Source organism: Corythoichthys intestinalis, chromosome 13, assembly GCF_030265065.1.
Source record: "Corythoichthys intestinalis isolate RoL2023-P3 chromosome 13, ASM3026506v1, whole genome shotgun sequence".
Classification (NCBI taxonomy): domain Eukaryota; kingdom Metazoa; phylum Chordata; class Actinopteri; order Syngnathiformes; family Syngnathidae; genus Corythoichthys; species Corythoichthys intestinalis.
The window spans coordinates 8,699,486-8,719,455 of NC_080407.1; the positions used below are offsets into that span (position 1 = coordinate 8,699,486).

General features: G+C 38.5%; 1 protein-coding gene across 3 annotated transcripts in view; it reads right to left on the minus strand.

Annotated features, from left to right (window-relative positions):
- sbf1 (SET binding factor 1) overlaps nt 1–19,970 on the minus strand; it is a 94,490-nt gene that overhangs the window by 59,470 nt on the left and 15,050 nt on the right. For all 3 annotated transcript variants that reach the window (XM_057854341.1, XM_057854342.1, XM_057854340.1), the window contains exons 2-4: nt 2,253–2,344; nt 1,946–2,083; nt 1,741–1,869 (exon numbers count right to left, since the gene is read on the minus strand). In XM_057854341.1, coding sequence (XP_057710324.1) covers nt 1,741–1,869; nt 1,946–2,083; nt 2,253–2,344 — 359 coding nt within the window. The remainder of the gene's footprint in view (nt 1–1,740; nt 1,870–1,945; nt 2,084–2,252; nt 2,345–19,970) is intronic.

The following is a 19,970-nucleotide window of genomic DNA, read 5'->3' on the forward strand; positions in this document are numbered from 1 at the left end:
CGGTTTCAAAAAATGAATATCGTGCACCCCTAATCCATACCAGTGACTATAGATATTGCTGCAAATATTGTTAATTCAGTACGTGACACAGATGGATTCAGACCACAAATAGGATGTCTAGCTCATGTAGTAAGCCTAGCTGGTAAGAGAGCTGTAGCAGTCAACAGTGTGCCCCGCCTCACTTTACAAACAGTAAAGATTGTTCTCAGCACTTTTATACTAAATTTCTTCAGATCAGTAAGAAGTAAGCACATAGATATTATGCAATAAAATGCATGTTTATATGATGGAAATTTAAATTTTGCTCGCTTGCACACACACAAAAAAAATGCAGTTATTACTTTTTTTTCCAGAGCATTAAATGTATTGAATTAGATCGAAAATCGTGTCTCCCGTATCGAAAATCGTACCGACAGTGAATTAACTGTATCGTTGCATCCCTATGGAACACCATTGCAGAAGCTATGAGGGGGAAAGTTTTCATTTGCCTAAATGCTTAAATTATAATCTGCAATTGTATTTTTTTTTTTTTTTTTTGAAAAACACATTTTATTTATTCTGTGTTTCTGTGCGGTATTAATATTGTTGTCTTTTGCTTAAGAGGCATGGTCTATTTTTTTTAGTTGTGATTTCTTATCGCGTTTAAATGGGTGTACCTGATCTATTAATATATACTGTATTTTCACTGTGTTATTTTGAATTGGGGGGTGGGGGCAATATTATTAGAGGCGTGCAAAATTTCCGATTCATAGATTATTCGCGATTCGGCCGTGGAAGATTCGAGAACGATTCATAAACATCTAAATTCCGATTTTGAATTATACCAGGTAAAGCGGAAATAAAACACAGTCAGCGCGGTCTTCGGGACGCCGCGGTCTTCGGGACGCAATGAGGAACGGACCGACAGTAATTATCTTGTTCAACTCATGCCGCTGAATTAAAAACAAAAAAACAAAAACAAAAAATCATACCTGGCTGTGGCCGACAGCCGCTACAAACAGCGACTGGTTGGTAGTTGCTACACACATACGGCAACATATGGCTATGGTAGATATCACATATTGTAGAACTAGATGTGAAATGACAGTAACGACAGTGTTGGAACATATCCAAAGAACTAGATGCGAAATGACAGACTTGCCGCCATCTTAAAGCAGTAGACTTCTCTAGAAGGCTCTGTTGTAGCGAACCTAATTACTTTTTATCAAAAATATCCCTAAATCGGCAAAATCTTGACTTGAATCTATCTTTAAATGATGAAACAGTTTTAAAACTTTGACATGTCGAAAGTAGACAGATGGGAAATTATGGAATAACGGGAACAATTTTAACAACTTTAACGGTTGATTCACAACATTAAATTAATTTTTTGATACAGAATGGGGACTTGAGTATTTTATTTACTGTTTTTAACTGTTAACTTGATACTAAAATAGTTTGGTTTAGCCTGAGAGGATTTCTGAACAATTTTGGAACTAGGGTACAAAACATTAAAAGTGTGGTGGGGTGCATCAATAATCGATTTATAATCGAATCGGTGCCTCTGAATCGTAATCGAATCGTTAGGTGCGCAAAGATTCCCAGCTCTAAATAATATCGCAATAATTTATGAGATAAATTATCGCACACTAAAATGTGTTATCGCGACAAGCCTAATCATGATATATCACCATTTCGATATTTTGTCACACCCCTACAAACAACCCTTATCTTTTTAAGCTGTGATTAAATGCATCCTACCCTGAAAACATCAGTGTAGTCCAACCGAGACACCAGCACCAGACTCTTAGGGGCAAAGACCTGAGCTGGTCGGATGATAGTCGGCTCCTCGTCCACTTCATCCACTTCACCGGCCCGCGCCTTCTGCAACTAAACGCCAAGATAATTGTATTAAAAATGTTAAATTGCTTTAAATTGTTTAGGCACACATGGGACAAAGCATTACCTGCGGGTTTTCCTGGCACTCCCAGAAGGTGAAGCAGGCACAGTAGTGTCGCTCAGAGTTGATGTCAGTCAAAACTGCTACGAAGAAGGAGGCGGGCTGCCGCTCGGGGACTAGCTGCCAACCGCTGGGCTGGCAGAACTGCGTGAAGGAAAAAACGAGGGAAAAAACAGTAAGTGACTTGCATAAAACGGAACCGGAATTGAACATTTCACGGTTTGACAACTTGGGAACTACGGAAAATGATCCATGTGCCGTGCTTCCTGCTCTGGCCATTGCACTTAAGAACGTACATCAAATGTTCACTTACCAGCTCTACGCCTTGTGGGAACGGGCTGTCCTCCCAGTCTTTCTCAGGAAACCGCTGGAGAATGCGACCTTGACCCTCACCTTCGCCTTCCACTGCAAAAAAGAGGAAGTGATATAGAGGTCACTCCTTGTTCAAACGATCATTTGCTATGTTTGTTTTGATTTGTGGTTTTAGTGTTCCAGAACTATTTTCTTTTTAAACTCTACATCTTTTACTTGCTCAGAGACAACCATAGACTTCAAAACTCTATTGACCTGACACTTCATCATTCTTTGCGTCACGCCTTACCATAGGGGGCTAACCTTCATTTAGTAATAGTCATTTGAAGACAGCACACGCTCATGTCCAAGCCGGATTTAAGCTTGGATTTTTGAAGAAGTACGAAAGCTGTACCACATACAAACAGGAAGAATTGTCTCAGGAGTGATTTGTTCAAGGATTCAAGGTAATTATTATATTTTTCGTACCATGCATGCATTTTTAAACGTTGTAAAAAAAAATCAATGGGAAAAAATCAGCCGCTACTGCATTGGCATTATAGTTCGCCATATTTACATAAAATAAACGCTAACTTCACGGTTTCTTTGCTTTTAGCCAAGAATCGAGACCGTTTTACGTCCATATCTACAAAGAATTCGGGCATTTAAGCATTTATTCATAAGAATTTTCACCAAAAAAGCTCTGTTTATGTCAGGTGGCTACTAGCCTGATTCACTAACGGAATAGCATTGTACTTCGACATATTTACGTAAAATAAATGCTAAATGCACGTTTTTTTTTGCTTTTAACCAAGAATCAAGACTGTTTTACGTTCATATCTACAAAGAATTCGGGTATTTAAGCATTTATTCATAAGAAGTTTCACCAAAAAAGCTCTGTTTACGTCAGGCGGCTGCTAGCCTCATTCGCTAACAGAGTAGCATTGTACTTTGACATATTTACGTAAAATAAACGTTAAATGCACGGTTTATTTGCTTTTAACCAAGAATCGAGACTGTTTTACGTCCACATCTACGAAGAATTTGGGGATTTAAGCATTTATTCACAAGAATTTTCACCAGAAAAGCTCTGTTTGCGTCAGGTGGCCGCTAGCCTGAGTCACTAACAGAGTAGCATTGTACTTCGACATATTTACGTAAAATAAAGGACAACTTAACGGTTTCTTTGCTTTTAACCAAGAAACGAGACTGATTTACGTCCATATCTACGAAGAATTCAGGGATTTAAGCATTTATTTACAATAATTTTCACCAGAAAAGCTCTGTTTGCGTCAGGCGTCCGCTAGCCGCAGTCGCTAACAGAGTAGCATTGTACTTTAACATATTTACGTAAAATAAACGCTAACCGCACGGTTTCTTTGCTTTTAACCAAGAGTCGAGACTGTTTTACGTCCATATCTATGAAGAATTCGGAGATTTAAGCATTTATTCACAAGAATTTTCACCAGAAAAGCTCTGTTTGTGTCAGGCGTCCGCTAGCCGCAGTCGCTAACAGAGTAGCATTGTATTTTAACATATTTACGTAAAATAAACGCTAACTGCACGGTTTGTTTGCTTTTAACCAAGAGTCGAGACTGTTTTACATCCATATCTATGAAGAATTCGGAGATTGAAGCATTTATTCACAAGAATTTTCACCAGAAAAGCTGGGTTTACGTCAGGCGGCCGCTAGCCTCATTAACCACAACTATATAACTAACTATACAACTGTATAATGACAATAAAGGGCTATTCTATTCTATAATAAGTTGTGATTGCATATAAAATGTATTAATGATCTATTTATAAATTATTTATAATTGATTCCGCATGTTTTCCTCAATTATTAAGTTTCTGATGTGAAAATTGAGTTAATTATTAGCTGATGAAAAAAATTTAAGTCGCTATTTTGGGCAAAAACTTATAAGCTATGTTGAATATTGCTATTGATCCTGAAAATATAGGTGATTAATGTGTATCTAGTGTAAAATCTGAAAATTTTATAGCCATTTTGTTTTGTTATACTTAAAAAAAATAATAATCAGGATTTTATAAGGGAACGACTTTGAATTTTTTGATGCCGCTGCTCATGGAGACTCATATATGGCCTGTTTTAGTTTTAGGTCGGTAGCAGCTTTGGTTTTTGAAAATATTAGAAGTTTTTTAAAACAGGCCCCCTACGGATTGGCCCTCCGCCCCATGTCATGTCAATATATAATGAAGTCTATGAGAAAACACATCACAATGGCAGTATCAATTCACCAAATTGTCATTTGCGGCTGCTGGTTAATGAGGCCACGCTCGGGTTTGGCTCACGAAAGCGCCACAATGGCACAAAACAAGGCCGACTTATGTAACCGCCACAAGCCGGTCTTTCAGCTTAGTTCCATCGGAAGCCCGGCATGCGCCTAAATACAGTAAAGGCATTCATCTGTGTGCAGGATGAACTTCATACTCCCAATACAATGCACAGAAATGCACACAACGGACGAGGCGACGTTCAGATAAATTAAGACTAAGTCAAAAAGAAGCCAGAAAAATATAACAGCTTAACAGACAATACACAAAGTGGGCCAGCTACCAAAACACACAAGTCATCCCCTCTCCAAAGTGAACTATTAATAAGTGAACACTCAAGGGAAGGTTGCACTGGAGCCATTATCAGAAACAATGAGCGTCAACTTAACAATGAAAAGTCACACAAGGGTCAGAAAAGGGAATTGACATAACAAATTCACCCAAAAAGACCCCTGTCCGAGATTAAGACATTTGAATACTGATGCAAATCATCATTTGCAGTACTGATCTTTTAAGTGCCATTATTTTCTTCTTAAGAACAACTACAAACATGCTATAGGAAGGAAAGACGAGGCGTGTCAGGCGATTTTGACCTCACAAGCACTCAGTTTCCCTTTTCTCTCGTCATATAAAATTGAAACAATAGCAGCCACCGAGGAAAAAGCTGAATCGCTTTCTCACAAGGTAAACATTGAATACTGTGTTGTTTCCCAGTCATACACCAATTTAGTCAATGCCACATAGTGCAAAAAGTGCAGCGTTGTATTTTGACTGCACTTTTCTGGTTGTTTTTGGCAGATCGCTCTATCAATTTAGCATTGCACACACTCATTTTTAAATGCCAGATGACAAGACCACACAACTGTGACGTGCAGCTTTAGTTCAGTGTTAGACTAAATTTTCGGGTTCGCGGTGAGTCAGTAACAGGCACACTTTTGCAAAATAGACAATGTTTATTTATGGCAATTCCAGAATTGATTATGTTCATTGAGTACAATCCCACATAAAAGCAAGCAATACAGACATCAAATCAAGCATAACACGTGATAACAATAACGCTAGATCTAGATTGTCACTTCTAATATCCCCGTGCTACCGTCTAAGCACAAATAATTCCTCAAAATTGTCGCGTTAACGGGCGGTAATTAATTTTTAAAATTAATCACGTTAAAATATTTGACGCAATTAACGCACATGTCCCGCTCAGACAGATTTAAATGACTGTAGCGTGAAATGCCCACTTGTTAATTGTGTTTTATGGAGTTTTGCCGCCCTCTGCTGGCGCTTGGTTGCGACTGATTTTATAGGCTTCAGCATCCATGAGCATTGTGTAAGTAATTATTGACATCAACAATGGCAGGCCACTAGTTTATTTTTTGATTGAAAATTTTACAAATTTTATTAAAACAAAAACATTAAGAGGGGTTTTAATATTAAATTTCTATAACTTGTACTAGCATTTATCTTTTAAGAACTACAAGTCTTTCTATCCATGGATCGCTTTAACAGAATGTTAATAATGTTAATGCCATCTTGTTGATTTATTGTTATAATAAACAAATACAGTCCTTATGTACCGTATGTTGAATGTATATATCCATCTTGTGTCTTATCTTTCCATTCCAACAATTTATTTTACAGTATATATAATTTACAGAAAAATATGGCATATTTTATAGATGGTTTGAATTGCGATTAATTTTTAAGCTGTAATTAACTCGATTAAAAATTTTAATCGCTTGACAGCCCTACTAATAATGCAAAGAACTCTTACCGTGACAAAAGGGCGGAGAGCCAGACGCCCCGATCAGAGTCCGCCAACGGATGACGTACGAATTGCTTGGCTTTATTCCTCTTCTGACTCTGATCGGGGCGTCTGGCTCTCCGCCCTTTTGTCACGGTAAGAGTTCTTTGCATTATTAGAGAAATATTTGTGCTTAGACGGTAGCGCAGGGATATTAGAAGTGACGATCTAGATCTAGCGTTATTGTTATCACGTGTTATGCTTGATTTGATGTCTGTATTGCTTGCTTTTATGTGGGATTGTACTCAAAAAACATCATTATTTCTGCAATTGTCATCAATAAACATTGTCTTTTTTTGCAAAAGTGTGCCTGTTACTGACTCACCGCGAACCCGGAAATTTCGTGTAACTTTCAGAAAGGTGCTTGTCCAGCAAAATCCAGTTAATTGAATATATTAATTTCAAAAGGTCATTTTTTAAACTAAAAATCTTACAATTAGACCAGTGTTTTTTTGTTTTTTTTTTCATATTCAAAAACCAATATAGCTAAGCTAGCAAGCTGATACCCACGTGAATTCCGTTCAAATTTCTTCAAATTTCAATTTACTGCAAATATTTTTGCTTTTTGCTGTTGATTTTCCCCATTGTTAAATGTAGTGAAACATTTCATTTCACGTTTGTGAGAGAATTTTATTCATGCTTAAAACACAACCATTATACATCAGATTTTGTATGCTTTTGTTATGCTTGCATGAGAACATTGTAGCATAGAGCATCATTGTTATATTAACCTGTTTGAGTGTGCCTTCTCATAACCTTGACTACTGTAGACTGTATCACAATATGCCCAAATATGGACTGTTATGTTCCTGTGTTTTCCAATATGCCCTGAATGAATACAATAGGCGACTGGCTTATCAGACTGAGCTCATCATCGTTCTAGCCAGAGCCGGTGTTCAAGGTCATAACTTGAGGGTTTTTTTCCCCTACTGTTTTTTTTTTGGGAACACCACAAGAGTTGATACTTACGTTTCACTTTCGTTTTCATAGGTATCGTTTCACAGTAAGCATCCTTGGGTAACGCCCTTTCAACAGTATAAATGTCCAGCCTCTATTGTACTTCTTTGTACTTCTGGGTGATCACAGCTCCTGACTGAATAACATCATTTTGTGCCCTTGATATATCATGTTTATAAAGTCTTTGAAGCAGGCAATCTTTGGTTGGTCGTATTCATTTCTCTAATCGAGCTATCCAGGTAACACTTGTCTTGGAGTTAAAACTTTTCAAAATTTTCCCTGACAACATTGTTCCTTTTTTTGTAATTACAGCGGTACCTCTATCTACAAAATTAATTGGTTTTGGATGTAGTTTCGTAAACTGAAAATTCCATAAGTAGAGACACCTTTTCCATATAAATGCCCTAATCTGTTCCCAAAAAAAAAAAAAAAAAATTAAGACATAAATCTTTTATAAAGCAGAAAACTGCATCAAAAAATGTAACAAATACATGTTACTATTAGAATATTGCACAATAACAATAAAAAAAAATGAGAGGTGTGCTTGACAAAAGAAAAAAGAATTAAAGCTAATAAACTCATGTAAAGCTGTCAGAACACGGGGATGAATGAAGAGGACGCTGGGATACACACACACACACACATACAGTAGAGGTCCCTCTTAGCCAATTGGATGCCAGGAAGATGCTAGGTAATAGCCAATGGTAGAGGAGCTTTAAGTATATTACGTTCAGTAAACTGGGAGCTCGAGTACCAGCCATAGCGTATTTTGCCTTTCGTATCGTGAAATTTCTCTTGTAACATGAGGCAATACTTCCTGTTTTAGGCATGTCTTCACCTGAAAATTCCTTATGTAGAGACGTTCGTAAGTAGAGGTACCACTTTATGTCTACATTTTCAATCGAATCCATGCATCACAAACTATTTTCATAGCGCAGTCCATGCTGCCTGTAGGTCCGTTATACTTCCTCATACCAAAGAGGAGTCAACCTTCCACTGAGCAAACCACGTTGTACTCCAATTAGATGGAGGGCTAGCAGTTGAAAGCAAAGGAATAAAGCCTGTAAATTGGAGGCAAACCGGTCTAAAACAACACTTTGCCTTTAGTCAGTGAATGAAAATACTGCCCTGTATATCTTAACCTTCACCTTAACCTTAGACCTTCACTCAAGCCTAGGTTAAGAACCACTGAATTAGACCATATATTTGAAGTAAAGCAGCACAAGATGAATAATAAACATGAAAAATCAAACACTGCTGAAAACTGGAGTCACAGTCTTTCCCGTTAAAGGACCAAACACGGTGGCAGCTTACCAGTTGCCCGTCATAGCTGAAACCAGGCACTAAAAGCCTGCAGCGGGGCTAATGCATGCAGCAATTTTGCATTTGGTGGCATGTGAACATCTAGTCAGGAAGTACACAAAGTGCAAACAATGGCAGTGTCAAGTCAACTAGTCAAGGTTCACTGGCTATCTACCATTAATGACTTGATAGCTCTGAAATCGCCTCAGTCACCCAAGTAGTGAGCAAAAGAAAAAGTAATCTTTGGTACAGAATGAATGACTTAACTGTCATTTCGATACCATACAACTGCAATTTATTACTTTTATCATGAAATAAAGTATACAGTCCCTGACAAAAGTCTTGTCGCTTATCCATTTTGTAGAAACAATTGCTAATAACCTGACTTTTAATTATTCAATTGGTTTCAGAAATGGCTCATATGAAAGCAAAGACCCTCCCAAATGATGTTGAATGTACAAAAATAAATGTTTCACTGAAAAAAAAGATTACCGGTAATCATTTAATGAAGACATAAAGGTCAAATTTTGGCAAGACAAAAGTTTTGTCGCCTACAGAAAGTAGTGTGAAAATTGAACAAAAAATGTACTTCAAATACAAAAATATGTTACATAACATAAGCGAATTAAGTAGTGGTGCTGTGAGATCCAAATTTAATATTTTGTATGACTTCCATGGGCTTCGGCAAGGATTCATACAATTTATTGATGAAGTCATCAGGAAAAAGAAGCAGTCTTGCATGCCTCCCAGAGTTCATCAACATTCTTGGATGACTTCCATGCTTCCTCTTTCATCCTACCCCAGACATGCTCAATGATGTTCATGTCTGGTGACTGGGCTGGCCAGTCCTGGATTTTCCTGATCTTCATAGCCTTGAGGAACTTTGAGGTAGAGATTGAAGTATGCGATGGAGCACCTTCCTGCTGCAGAATTTGTCCCTTTTTATGGTTAGGCATGTAAGAGGCAGCTAAGATTTGTTGATATTTCAGACTATTTATCTCTCAGGGAGCAGACAATTAAAAAAACGTGTGGCATTTGCCAAGGCCCACAGCCTGTCAAAAGGATGGACACTGGAAAAGTGGCAAAAGGTGGATTTTTCAGATGAATCTTCCATTGAATTACACCACAGTCGCCACAAATATTGCAGGAGACCTACTGGGGCCCCACGGATTTGAGATTCCCTCAGAAAACAGTAAAGTTTGGTGGTGGCAAAATCATGGTCTGGGGTTACATCCAGTATGGGGGTGTGCGAGAGATCTGCAGGGTGGAAGGCAACATAAATAGTCTGAAATATCAACAAATCTTAGCTGCTTCTTACATTCCTAACAATAAAAAGGGAGAAATTCTGCAGCAGGATGGTGCTCCATCGCATACTTCAATCTCTACATCAAAGTTCCTCCAGGACTGGCCAGCCCAGTCACCAGACACGAAAATCATTGAGCATGTCTGGGGTAGGATGAAAGAGGAAGCATGGAAGACGAAACCCAAGAATGTTGATGAACTCTGGGAGGTATGCAAGACTGCTTTCTTTGATGTTCCTGACGACTTCAGCAATAAATTGTATGAATCCTTGCCCAACCCAATGGAAGTCATACAAAATATTAAATTTGGATCTCACAGCACCACTACTTAATTCACTTATGACGTTATGTAACATATTTTTGTATTTGAAGTAGAGATGTCCCGATCGGGTCCGATCACGTCATTTTCAAAGTATCGTAATCGGCAAAAAAATATCGGCCATGCCTTTTTTTAATATATATTAGGGCTGTCAAACGATTAAAAATTTTAATCGAGTTAATTACAGCTTAAAAATTAATTAATCGTAATTAATCGCAATTCAAACCATCTATATAATATGCCATATTTTTCTGTAAATTATTGTTGGAATGGAAAGGTAAGACGCAAGATGGATATATATATATATTCAGCATGCGGTACTTAAGGACCTTATTTGTTTATTATAACATTAAATCAACAAGATGGCATTAACATTATTAACATTCTGTTAAAGTGATCCATGGATAGAAAGACTTGTAATTCTTTATGAAAAATGTTAGTACAAGTTATAGAAATGTTATATTAAAACCCCTCTTAATGTTTTCGTTTTAATAAAATTTGTAAAATTTTCAATTTTCAAATTTTTTTTTTTTTTTTTAATTAAATCATTTTCTAACTGTATCTAACTGTAACATTACAGACATAATATGTTACACTCAGCCAGAGTCTTTAGTTTAGGCTTAAAGTAGGGTTATAAAATTTATCCCGATTACGGCGGTAATTAAATTTTTAAAAAATGTATCACGTTAAAATATTTAACGCAATTAATGCATTCGCTGCACAACCCACTCACGCATTGTCGCGCTCAATCTGTAATGGCGCCGTTTTACCCTTTGTAGAGCGATAAAAGGCAGCGTAAAATGAGTAGAGTGAATTTTGGCAGCCTTTAGAGCCTTTATTTAATTGGCTAAAGCCTTACAATCCCTCTCCCTACGATTTGAAATATCATGGGAAGCAATGTGGGGAAGCAAGGTAGCAATTTATCTTTTTCTTAACACCTGATGTTATTTCCCAACACAGAGAAGATATATCAATTGGTAGCACTACGCACAGTCATGGTTCCACTTCTCAACAAATACACTAGAAGGCAATATTTTGTCACAATATACAAAGTCACAAGTCTTTCTATCCGTGGATCCCTCTTACAAAAAGAATGTTATTAATGTAAATGCCATCTTGAGGATTTATTGTCATAATAAACAAATACAGTACTTATGTACTGTATGTTGAATGTATATATTTGTGCGAGTTTTATTCATTTTTTTCTTAATGCATTGCCAAAATGTATATGATTGGAAAAAATTATCAGGAATGATTGGAATTGAATCGGGAGCAAAAAAAAGCAATCGGATCGGGAAATATCGGGATCGGCAGATACTCAAACTAAAACGATCGGGATCGGATCGGGAGCAAAAAACAACCCTAATTTGAAGTACATTTTTTGTTCAATTTTCACACTACTTTCTGTAGGCGACAAAACTTTTGTCTCGCCAAAATTTGACCTTTATGTCTTCATTAAATGATACATTTTTTTCACTGAAACAAATATATTTTTGTACATTCAACATCATTTTGGAGGATCTTGGCTTTCATATGAGCCATTTCTAAAACCAATTGAATAATTAAAAGTCAGGCTATTAGCAATTGTTTCTACAAAACGGATAAGCGACAAGACTTTTGTCAGGGACTGTATACTAATCATATTCATACTCCGCCTATTGGTGTGACAGTCCACAACAGCCCCAGTTTCTCACGCGCCCCATTTGGAGAAAATTGATTGGCCACCACTGGTCTAGACAGTGCGGCACACGCTCATAGAATGAATTGAAAACTGTGTTTGGGCTCTTTTGTCTGTGGAAGCTGCAGCAGGGTTTTCCCAACGTGGCTATACAAGGCACAATCATTGTATTCAGTCCAACAGCCAGCGAGCTTGTTTAGGAATTGCCTTTCCTAGATTGCTTCGGTTTTTGCAAACTGCAAAAAATTCGTCATCATGATTCACCTCTGAGGTGAGGCAACTAGGGAAGTGGACAGACAGCAGGACTGAGTGTAAATCACTGCCCACATGATTCCACACGCAGATGCAGTCAATCGCTTGACACAGGATAGGCTCTGGTCCTGTGATTGCTGAGCAATAGTAGTCAGTTGAAAGGATTGTGTAGCTCACTCTGTGGAATGTGACAGTCTCGAATGTGTCTGAACCCAGACCACAACTTCTGCTTTCAAGGGCTTCAAAACCACAGTGACGCGACAATAGCCAGTCTCCATGGCGACTCTCTTGAGAGTTTGCATGTCCAATGTGTGCAAGGACCTGAAATTGTCTACTAAATGAGGCGGGAAGCCTAACTGAAAGCTAATGTGCCCCGCCTGAATCTGAAGAAGAACAATATGGCATCAGCTCTGGGGAGCTGAGTTGTATTCGTGTTCAAGTAACTCCAAGCAGGCGGCATCGTCGTCACCCAGGAGACAATATAATACATTTTCTTTGAGCAAAAGCGCTTCAGCACATCCGTCCTGCAAATTGAGTCCTCTCTCCCACTCTACCTTCCCGATCTACCAAAAGAAAAACAGACCAACAACAGAGCAAGGACAGGATGATTAGACTTACTATGGTAACCTGTTTTCAGACTGGTAGTTCATTCATGGTTTAGTAAAGTCTATTGTAAGCAGTCTCTGCCCTTCCAGTTGCTAATGTGGGGCCCCTTTTTAACTGCACCGGTATCCCCTTGGAACACTGATCCCATTCTACCAAAACAAGACAGAAAAGAAACTACAGTCTGATTAAAACAGACATGAGAGTGTGAGCTACCACAGCCTGATTATTAAGGACACGTGACTCTCTGACAGCGCTCTTCTCCTCTAATGGAGGACTTTTGTAAGTGCTCCCTGACGGATAGCAGAGCATAATTCAGATAAGCACTTAATCAATTTGAACGATAATAATTCCCTTACTACAACCTATGAGCAAGTCCTGATCTCTGTACTGAAACCAGTCGCAGGCCATACGCAAGATTAGAAGCCGCCCAGTGGGGGACTGGGAGACAGATTTGATGTGAAGGCCATCTTAAGTGTCCAATCTTAATCTTCCGCCTGATAAATTAAGTAAATCCAATGACTAACTGTGTGTACTGCAGCCATGCGACTAAATACAGCAAGAATGAATCAAGCTCATAGTTGTAGAAAAATAATTAATACAAGGTTGTTCTTTTTCACCAGGCAATGCATCACAGCACTGAGCAGATTCTAATGAATAGGCGGGGTTGTCTTTTTTAACCAAGACCATAAGGCTGTCCAGAACATAGCTGGACAACCCCCCTCCCTATCTTCAAATCAGAAACCGCCCTGGACGTGCCACAATCATCCCTTGGGGACCCTAACGATTGCTCCCTTGAGTGCCATAGCAAGACTGACTCAGTCTTTGTCCCAAGAGAATTTCAAGAAATTCCTTACATTCCAGGGAAGCCATCGACACCAGAGGGGGGCATCCCTACAATATCCCTGGGGCATAATTACACCCTATGTTTGGAATATTTTTAACTCCTCACAACTCTTGGAGTACAAAAACAGAGAAATGTCTTGGCCTTACAATTTAACTCGGGGCACTTTCACACTAGACCAAGAGGACCAGGGTTCGGTTGAAGAGCAACACTTGCAAATAAGTTGTTGGAAAAGTTCAGCATTCACACTGTGCCACCCAAACCTTCCGAGTAGCATCAGGTGGATGATTGGACAAATAGAAGAGGAAACAGCATGGTGCTGTGACGTTGCATATAATGTAGCATAGCATTATTTTTACATGTTCAACTGTATATAGGTTTGTTTTTTAATTGTTCTGTTCCTTTGGGTTTCCCTTCAAGGGTCATCACAGCGAATCAGTTAACTCCATCTAACCCTGTTCTCTGCATCCTCTTATCTCACACCAACAACTGTACCTAGGGTTGTTCCGATCATGTTTCTTTGCTCCCGATCCGATCCTGATCGTTTTAGTTTGAGTATCTGCCGATCCCGATATTTCCCGATCCGATTGCTTTTTTTTGCTCCCAATCATTCCCGATAATTTTTCCCAATCATATACATTTTGGCAATGCATTAAGAAAAAAATGAATAAAACTCGGACAAATATATACATTCAACATACAGTACATAAGTACTGTATTTGTTTATTATGACAATAAATCCTCAAGATGGCATTTGCATTATTAACATTCTTTCTGTGAGAGGGATCCACGGATAGAAAGACTTGTGACTTTGTATATTGTGACTAAATATTGCCATCTAGTGTATTTGTTGAGCTTTCAGTAAATGATACTCTAGCCATGCCCAAATGCATGATGGGAAGTGGAACCATGACTGTGCAAAGTGCTACCAATTTATATATCTTCTCTGTGTTGGGAAATAACATGAGGTGTTAAGAAAAAGATCAATTGCTACCTTGCTTCCCCGCATTGCTTCCCATGATATTTCTAATCGTAGGGAGGGGGATTGTAAGGCTTTAGCCTATTAAAAAAAGGCTCCAAAGGCTGCCAAAATTCACTCTACTCATTTTATGCTGCCTTTTATCTCTTTAAATGGGTAAAACGGCGCCATTACAGATTGAGCGCGACAATGCGTGAGTGGGTCGTGCAACGCATGCATTAATTGCGTTAAATATTTAATGTGATACATTTTGAAAAAATTAATTACCGCCGTTATCGGCATAAATTTGATAACCCTACCTTAGGCCTAGACTCTGGATGAGTGTAACATATTATGTCTGTAACGTTAAATACAATTAGAAAACGATTTAATGAAAAAAAAATATATATATATATATATATATATATTAAAAAAAGGCATGGCCGATATTTTTTTGCCGATTCCGATACTTTGAAAATGACTTGATCGGATCCCGATCGATCGGGACATCTCTAACTGTACCTTTATGTCCTCTTTAACTACATCCATAAACCTCCTCTTTGATCATCCTCAAGACCTCCTGCCAAGCATATGTGGTCTATTTTGCAATGATAATATAATCGTGCATCTATTTGTACTGTATCAGTTTTTTGTCGACTGACTGTTTTGTGAAGCATAAGTTTGTATGCAAAAAAAAAAACCGTAGTAATGTAGCATAGCCGCTCCCTCCTGACTCAATGCCGAGCGAACTGGAGTATATAAAAAATGCATCGGGGAAAATTAAACCATGAAAGGCACTCCAAGTCACACAGGTGCACAATCGCTCTCACTTTTGTGACTTTTTGGATTGTCAAATTGTCGCCATTTCCAGGAGAGTGAGACTCACAAAACGGCCGACCCGAGAGGCTCCGCCTGTCTCGGCCAGTCACTCTCACCCTGTACGTTCATCAATAGAATGCAAAACACAATCGCCATATTAGAACCCGATTCTGTGTATCAAATGCAACTGCTTAGCGCAGCACAACAACATTTGGCCATGGCTAATCATCTGTCATCTTGCCATTGTTGATTTTGAATAGCGTTTGAATAGCACTGTACTTCCACTTTCAAGGATGCCCTGCGTGTCCCGTCACAGCCTAAAGCATTACAGCTCCACGCTGCGATGCTGTACATAAAGCAGCAAAGCACACCCTGCTCCGGTTGCATTCACAAGCGAAGCAGGGTGCGCTTAAAGTGGACCGAGACCCACGATTTTTGACCAGAGTTTGGTTGTTTAGTCCGAACTAGAGTTCGGATGCACATTCAGATTAGCGGACTATCTGAGAAAAACAACGGTTTCATTTAAACCAGACCAAACAGTACTAGTGTAAAACCTAAGAATCTCTTCTTTCGTGCTTCAGTCATTACCGTTTAGTTCAAACTTGAATCCTATCTACACCCACTAACAATATCGCGTCAAGTTTTCTACACATTCAATATATGTGTCAAACAACAGAGTCGGTCTTCAGGCCGCAAGTGCGTGTGCTTGGACAGGAACGAGGGTAAGCGTCGACGCCTGAGGGCCTCCGTCTACCTCGTAAAAAACACAAGCTGTGAACATGCATGTCGATGTAAAGCACACAGATAATGGGGGGGTGCTACAGACGTTACAAAAAAGACACTTTATCGGAAATACCGGTGAGCATGCACAAGCACTCATCACGAACCCACAGTTTAAAGTGGAGTTCACGTTACCACAGTAACCGATCAAACACAAAGCCATTCGAGTAGCCGACGGGTGAGCAGCCAACACACACAAGCGTCAAGTGTACCACAGTCCCTCTTGTCCCCCCCTATGAAAGGCAGATTGTGGGGGTTATTTCAGGAGGGCCTGAAAGACTGCAGCCCTGCTCTGGAGGCACAGGAGGAAGTGGCTGCCCACAAGCAGGCACTGTTGGCAGCATCAGAAGCCTCTTTTTACACAAAGATACTGCACGATTGCAGCATCGGATCCGTAGATGAATTGGTATGAACATTTAACGGTGTAATTATCACAATAATTGCCTAAAAAATGGATTTTAAAAAAATAAGAAGGCGGTAAACGGAGAATAAATAACTGCTTGTTCCCCACCAGATTCATAAATTATTGCTGTTGACGCAAAAAATGAAAACATAAAGGCTTTCTATTGTCAAATTTGTGCCTCATTTAACTAAATGGCGAGAGGTGTTTCCCCCGAGAATCTGTACTGTGTTGTCGATCTTAGCTTGCCATTTCACGCTGGTGAGCATGACCTAAATTAGTCACCGTACAGCAAAATTAACTGTAGCCCATCAATAATGCAACAAAGGCCCACATTTGCACCAGAATTTATTTGCTTTCACTGCAGAAGGGGAAAGGCTTCATTGACTGGAATACATCAAAATGGAGGGAAAATCTTAGCGCTGCAGCTAACGTTTATTTTTATCATCGATTAATCGGACAGTTAATTAAACGATGAATCGGATATATGTCACTTTTTTCAATTACCATCACAATTTAACTTAAAGTTGTTTTAGGCATGTTGTAAGTAACAATGAAGACAAAACGCACAACTACTTCCTTCAAAACTATATTTTATTACAGCTTCCTGACTTAACTGTAGTATACAGCTGTACTGTTTTAAATACATAAAACTTGTTAAAGTTTTCAATCAAGGTTCTGAGTATAAAACAAATAGAATTTCTCAGTATACAAATCAGACTAAAGTCCTGCTCATTAAAATTAAATAAAAAAAGTGCAGCGATTTTTTTTTTGTGGGCAAAGCGCTATAAAATAATATAAAATAATAATAATAAAGCGCGATATAAATTGTGTTGTGACTAATTTATTTTCTTTAAACAAACTAAACAACAAAATCAAATGAGGCAGACCTATAACAAATCCGCTTTCTTGATCATTCCAATCCAAATTTCAAAGCACACTCTTTTGTATGACTTTTGACAGTTTGAATAAGAGTTTGTGTTGAAAGGAGACTATGTGAATGGCTTTACGTAGGTTTGTGGTTTCTTTATAAAAAAGAAATTAAACAACTTTACAATCTCACAATTCCTCAAGTGCTAATATGCTTCTCCAAAAGACAACACCGACAAACACTTAAGACACTGATTAGCATCATCGCTAACTAGCATAGCGCGCCGCGCTAAGTAGTAACGTCTCAACAACAAAGAATACAAATACAAAATTTTATCTTAACCGATAAGCGCTCAGGGCCAGCAAGCTCGACTCCCAGAATTTGAAACCTGGAGACTTGGATGAAATAAAATCCTCCATACAGAAGTTGGAGGTCTCCTTGACTGGCTTGATTCAAAACCAGAATCAAGAAATCGTCAGAGAGCTCCAGTTAATTCGCGCTGAAAACGAGAAACTCAAGCAGGCGGTCGAGGAGAGAGATGTTCGCATCAACAGGCTGGAAATTATGGCTGACGATCTCGACCAGTGCCGACGCGCAAATGGGCTAATCATTTCTGGATTACAACTGACACCAAGCCCAGGGGACACAGTGGCGCAACTGGCAATTGCTAAGCTGAAAGAGTATGGAATAATCAATGAACCGCTGGACATCCGTCGCTGCCTTCTGCTCCCATCTGGGGGGAGAGGACCGGCGACGGTGCTCATGACGCTGGCAGACCACAAGAGCAAGACTGCCCTGCTTAACCAGCGCTGCCACCTGAAAGGGTTGAAGATTTTTTTGAATGACAACTTGACTCGCCGAAATGCCGAAATTGCAAGAAAAGCACGTCAACTCAAGTAAGCTGGGAAAATAGCCACCACCTGTGTCTCGGATTGCAGGATCCTTGTCAAGACACACTAAACCCAGATTGTTAATTGTGTTATTGTACAGTTTTGTGGCCATCTGATGTATGTTCCATGTCTGAATGTGCGTCTTTAGTTGTATGGGGGACGGGAAACTGATAAGCATATGCTTCATCCCGTCCGCCTTTGTCTTCTTCTTCGGTTCCTTCGGGCAAATCATATCACATTTTGTAATTGTCAATGATTGTTAATGATACCGATGATGATGACAATAAAATTTCATTCATTCATTCATTCAAATGGCTTCATTTACTCACCTCTGACATAGGCACACTGGAACTAACAACACACAAGACAATCTAACTCTTTATAACTTCGTAATATTATTGAATCAGCAGCCCAACCTCAGTGTGGCAGTGAACTCTCTCTCTCTTGCTATTTAATCACTGGCACACGCGCACCCTCCCATTACACAGAAACAAGGACCAAAACGGGACTGCTCATAGCTGCCGGCAAAAATCGATGATCAAATTCATTGGCGACTAATTTATTAATCGATTAGTTGTTGCAGCCTTATTAAGAAGCTGGTTTTGACAGTAAGATGTCTGACAATTCGCAAAAGTGCATTGTTATTAATTTGCTAATTTTGCATCATTTGCTAATCGATTAGTTGTGGATTAATTGATTAATTGTTGCACCTCTACTATATATATATGTGTATATATATATATATATATATATATATATATATACATATATATATATGTATATATATATTCTTTTTATTTATTTAAGTATATTTCACTGCTGTCAAACCTCATTACACATTATAGCACATTTCAATATGAAAAATGGCTTGTGATTTATGACATCAATTATTCAGTCCCACTCTTAACAAGAGTGCCATGTGTTTGTTATATTATTTATCATGGTTCAAAGACAATGACAACAATAACCAGCCTTTGGAGGTTGTTTCAGAGATGTACCTGGGTGAAATCACAATTTTAGTTTAGTGCTGCAACGATTATTCGAATATTCGATTAGAAAAAAATATTCAAATTAAATTTTGTTGCTTCGAATATTCGTTTAATTAAAGTGGCGTTGTAATGATTTATTTTGAAAGTGTTTGCATTTCATTTTATTGATTAAGGTGGATACAATGCCCTCCGGTTGTCTCATTTCACATGGCTGAATCCAACTGCTCCCTGCTAAGACCAACGTAAGTAGTGCTGCAACGATTACTCGATTAACTCGAATATTCGATTAGAAAAAAAATATTCGAATTAAATTTAGCTGCTTCGAGTATTCATTTAATTAAACTGGTGTTGTAATGGTTTGTTTTGAAAGTGTTTGCATTTAGTTTTATTGATTTGGGTGGATACACTGCCCTCTAGTCTGCCTCATTTCACTGAATCCAGCTGCTCCTTGTTGAGACCAACATAAGCTAAGTTTTGGTTTGAGCTAATGTTTTTTTAATGCATTCCTAAAGTAGTTTGTGGGTATATTTAGCCGTTTTTTGTGAGAATATGTAACTGAACCATTTGTTAAGAGCATTGTAAAAAAAATAATAATAAATAAATAAAAATAAAAAAAGTTTGCGTTTTATAGCATTTAAGCTAGCAGCCTTTTGCTATTAAGTTAGCTAAATGTTC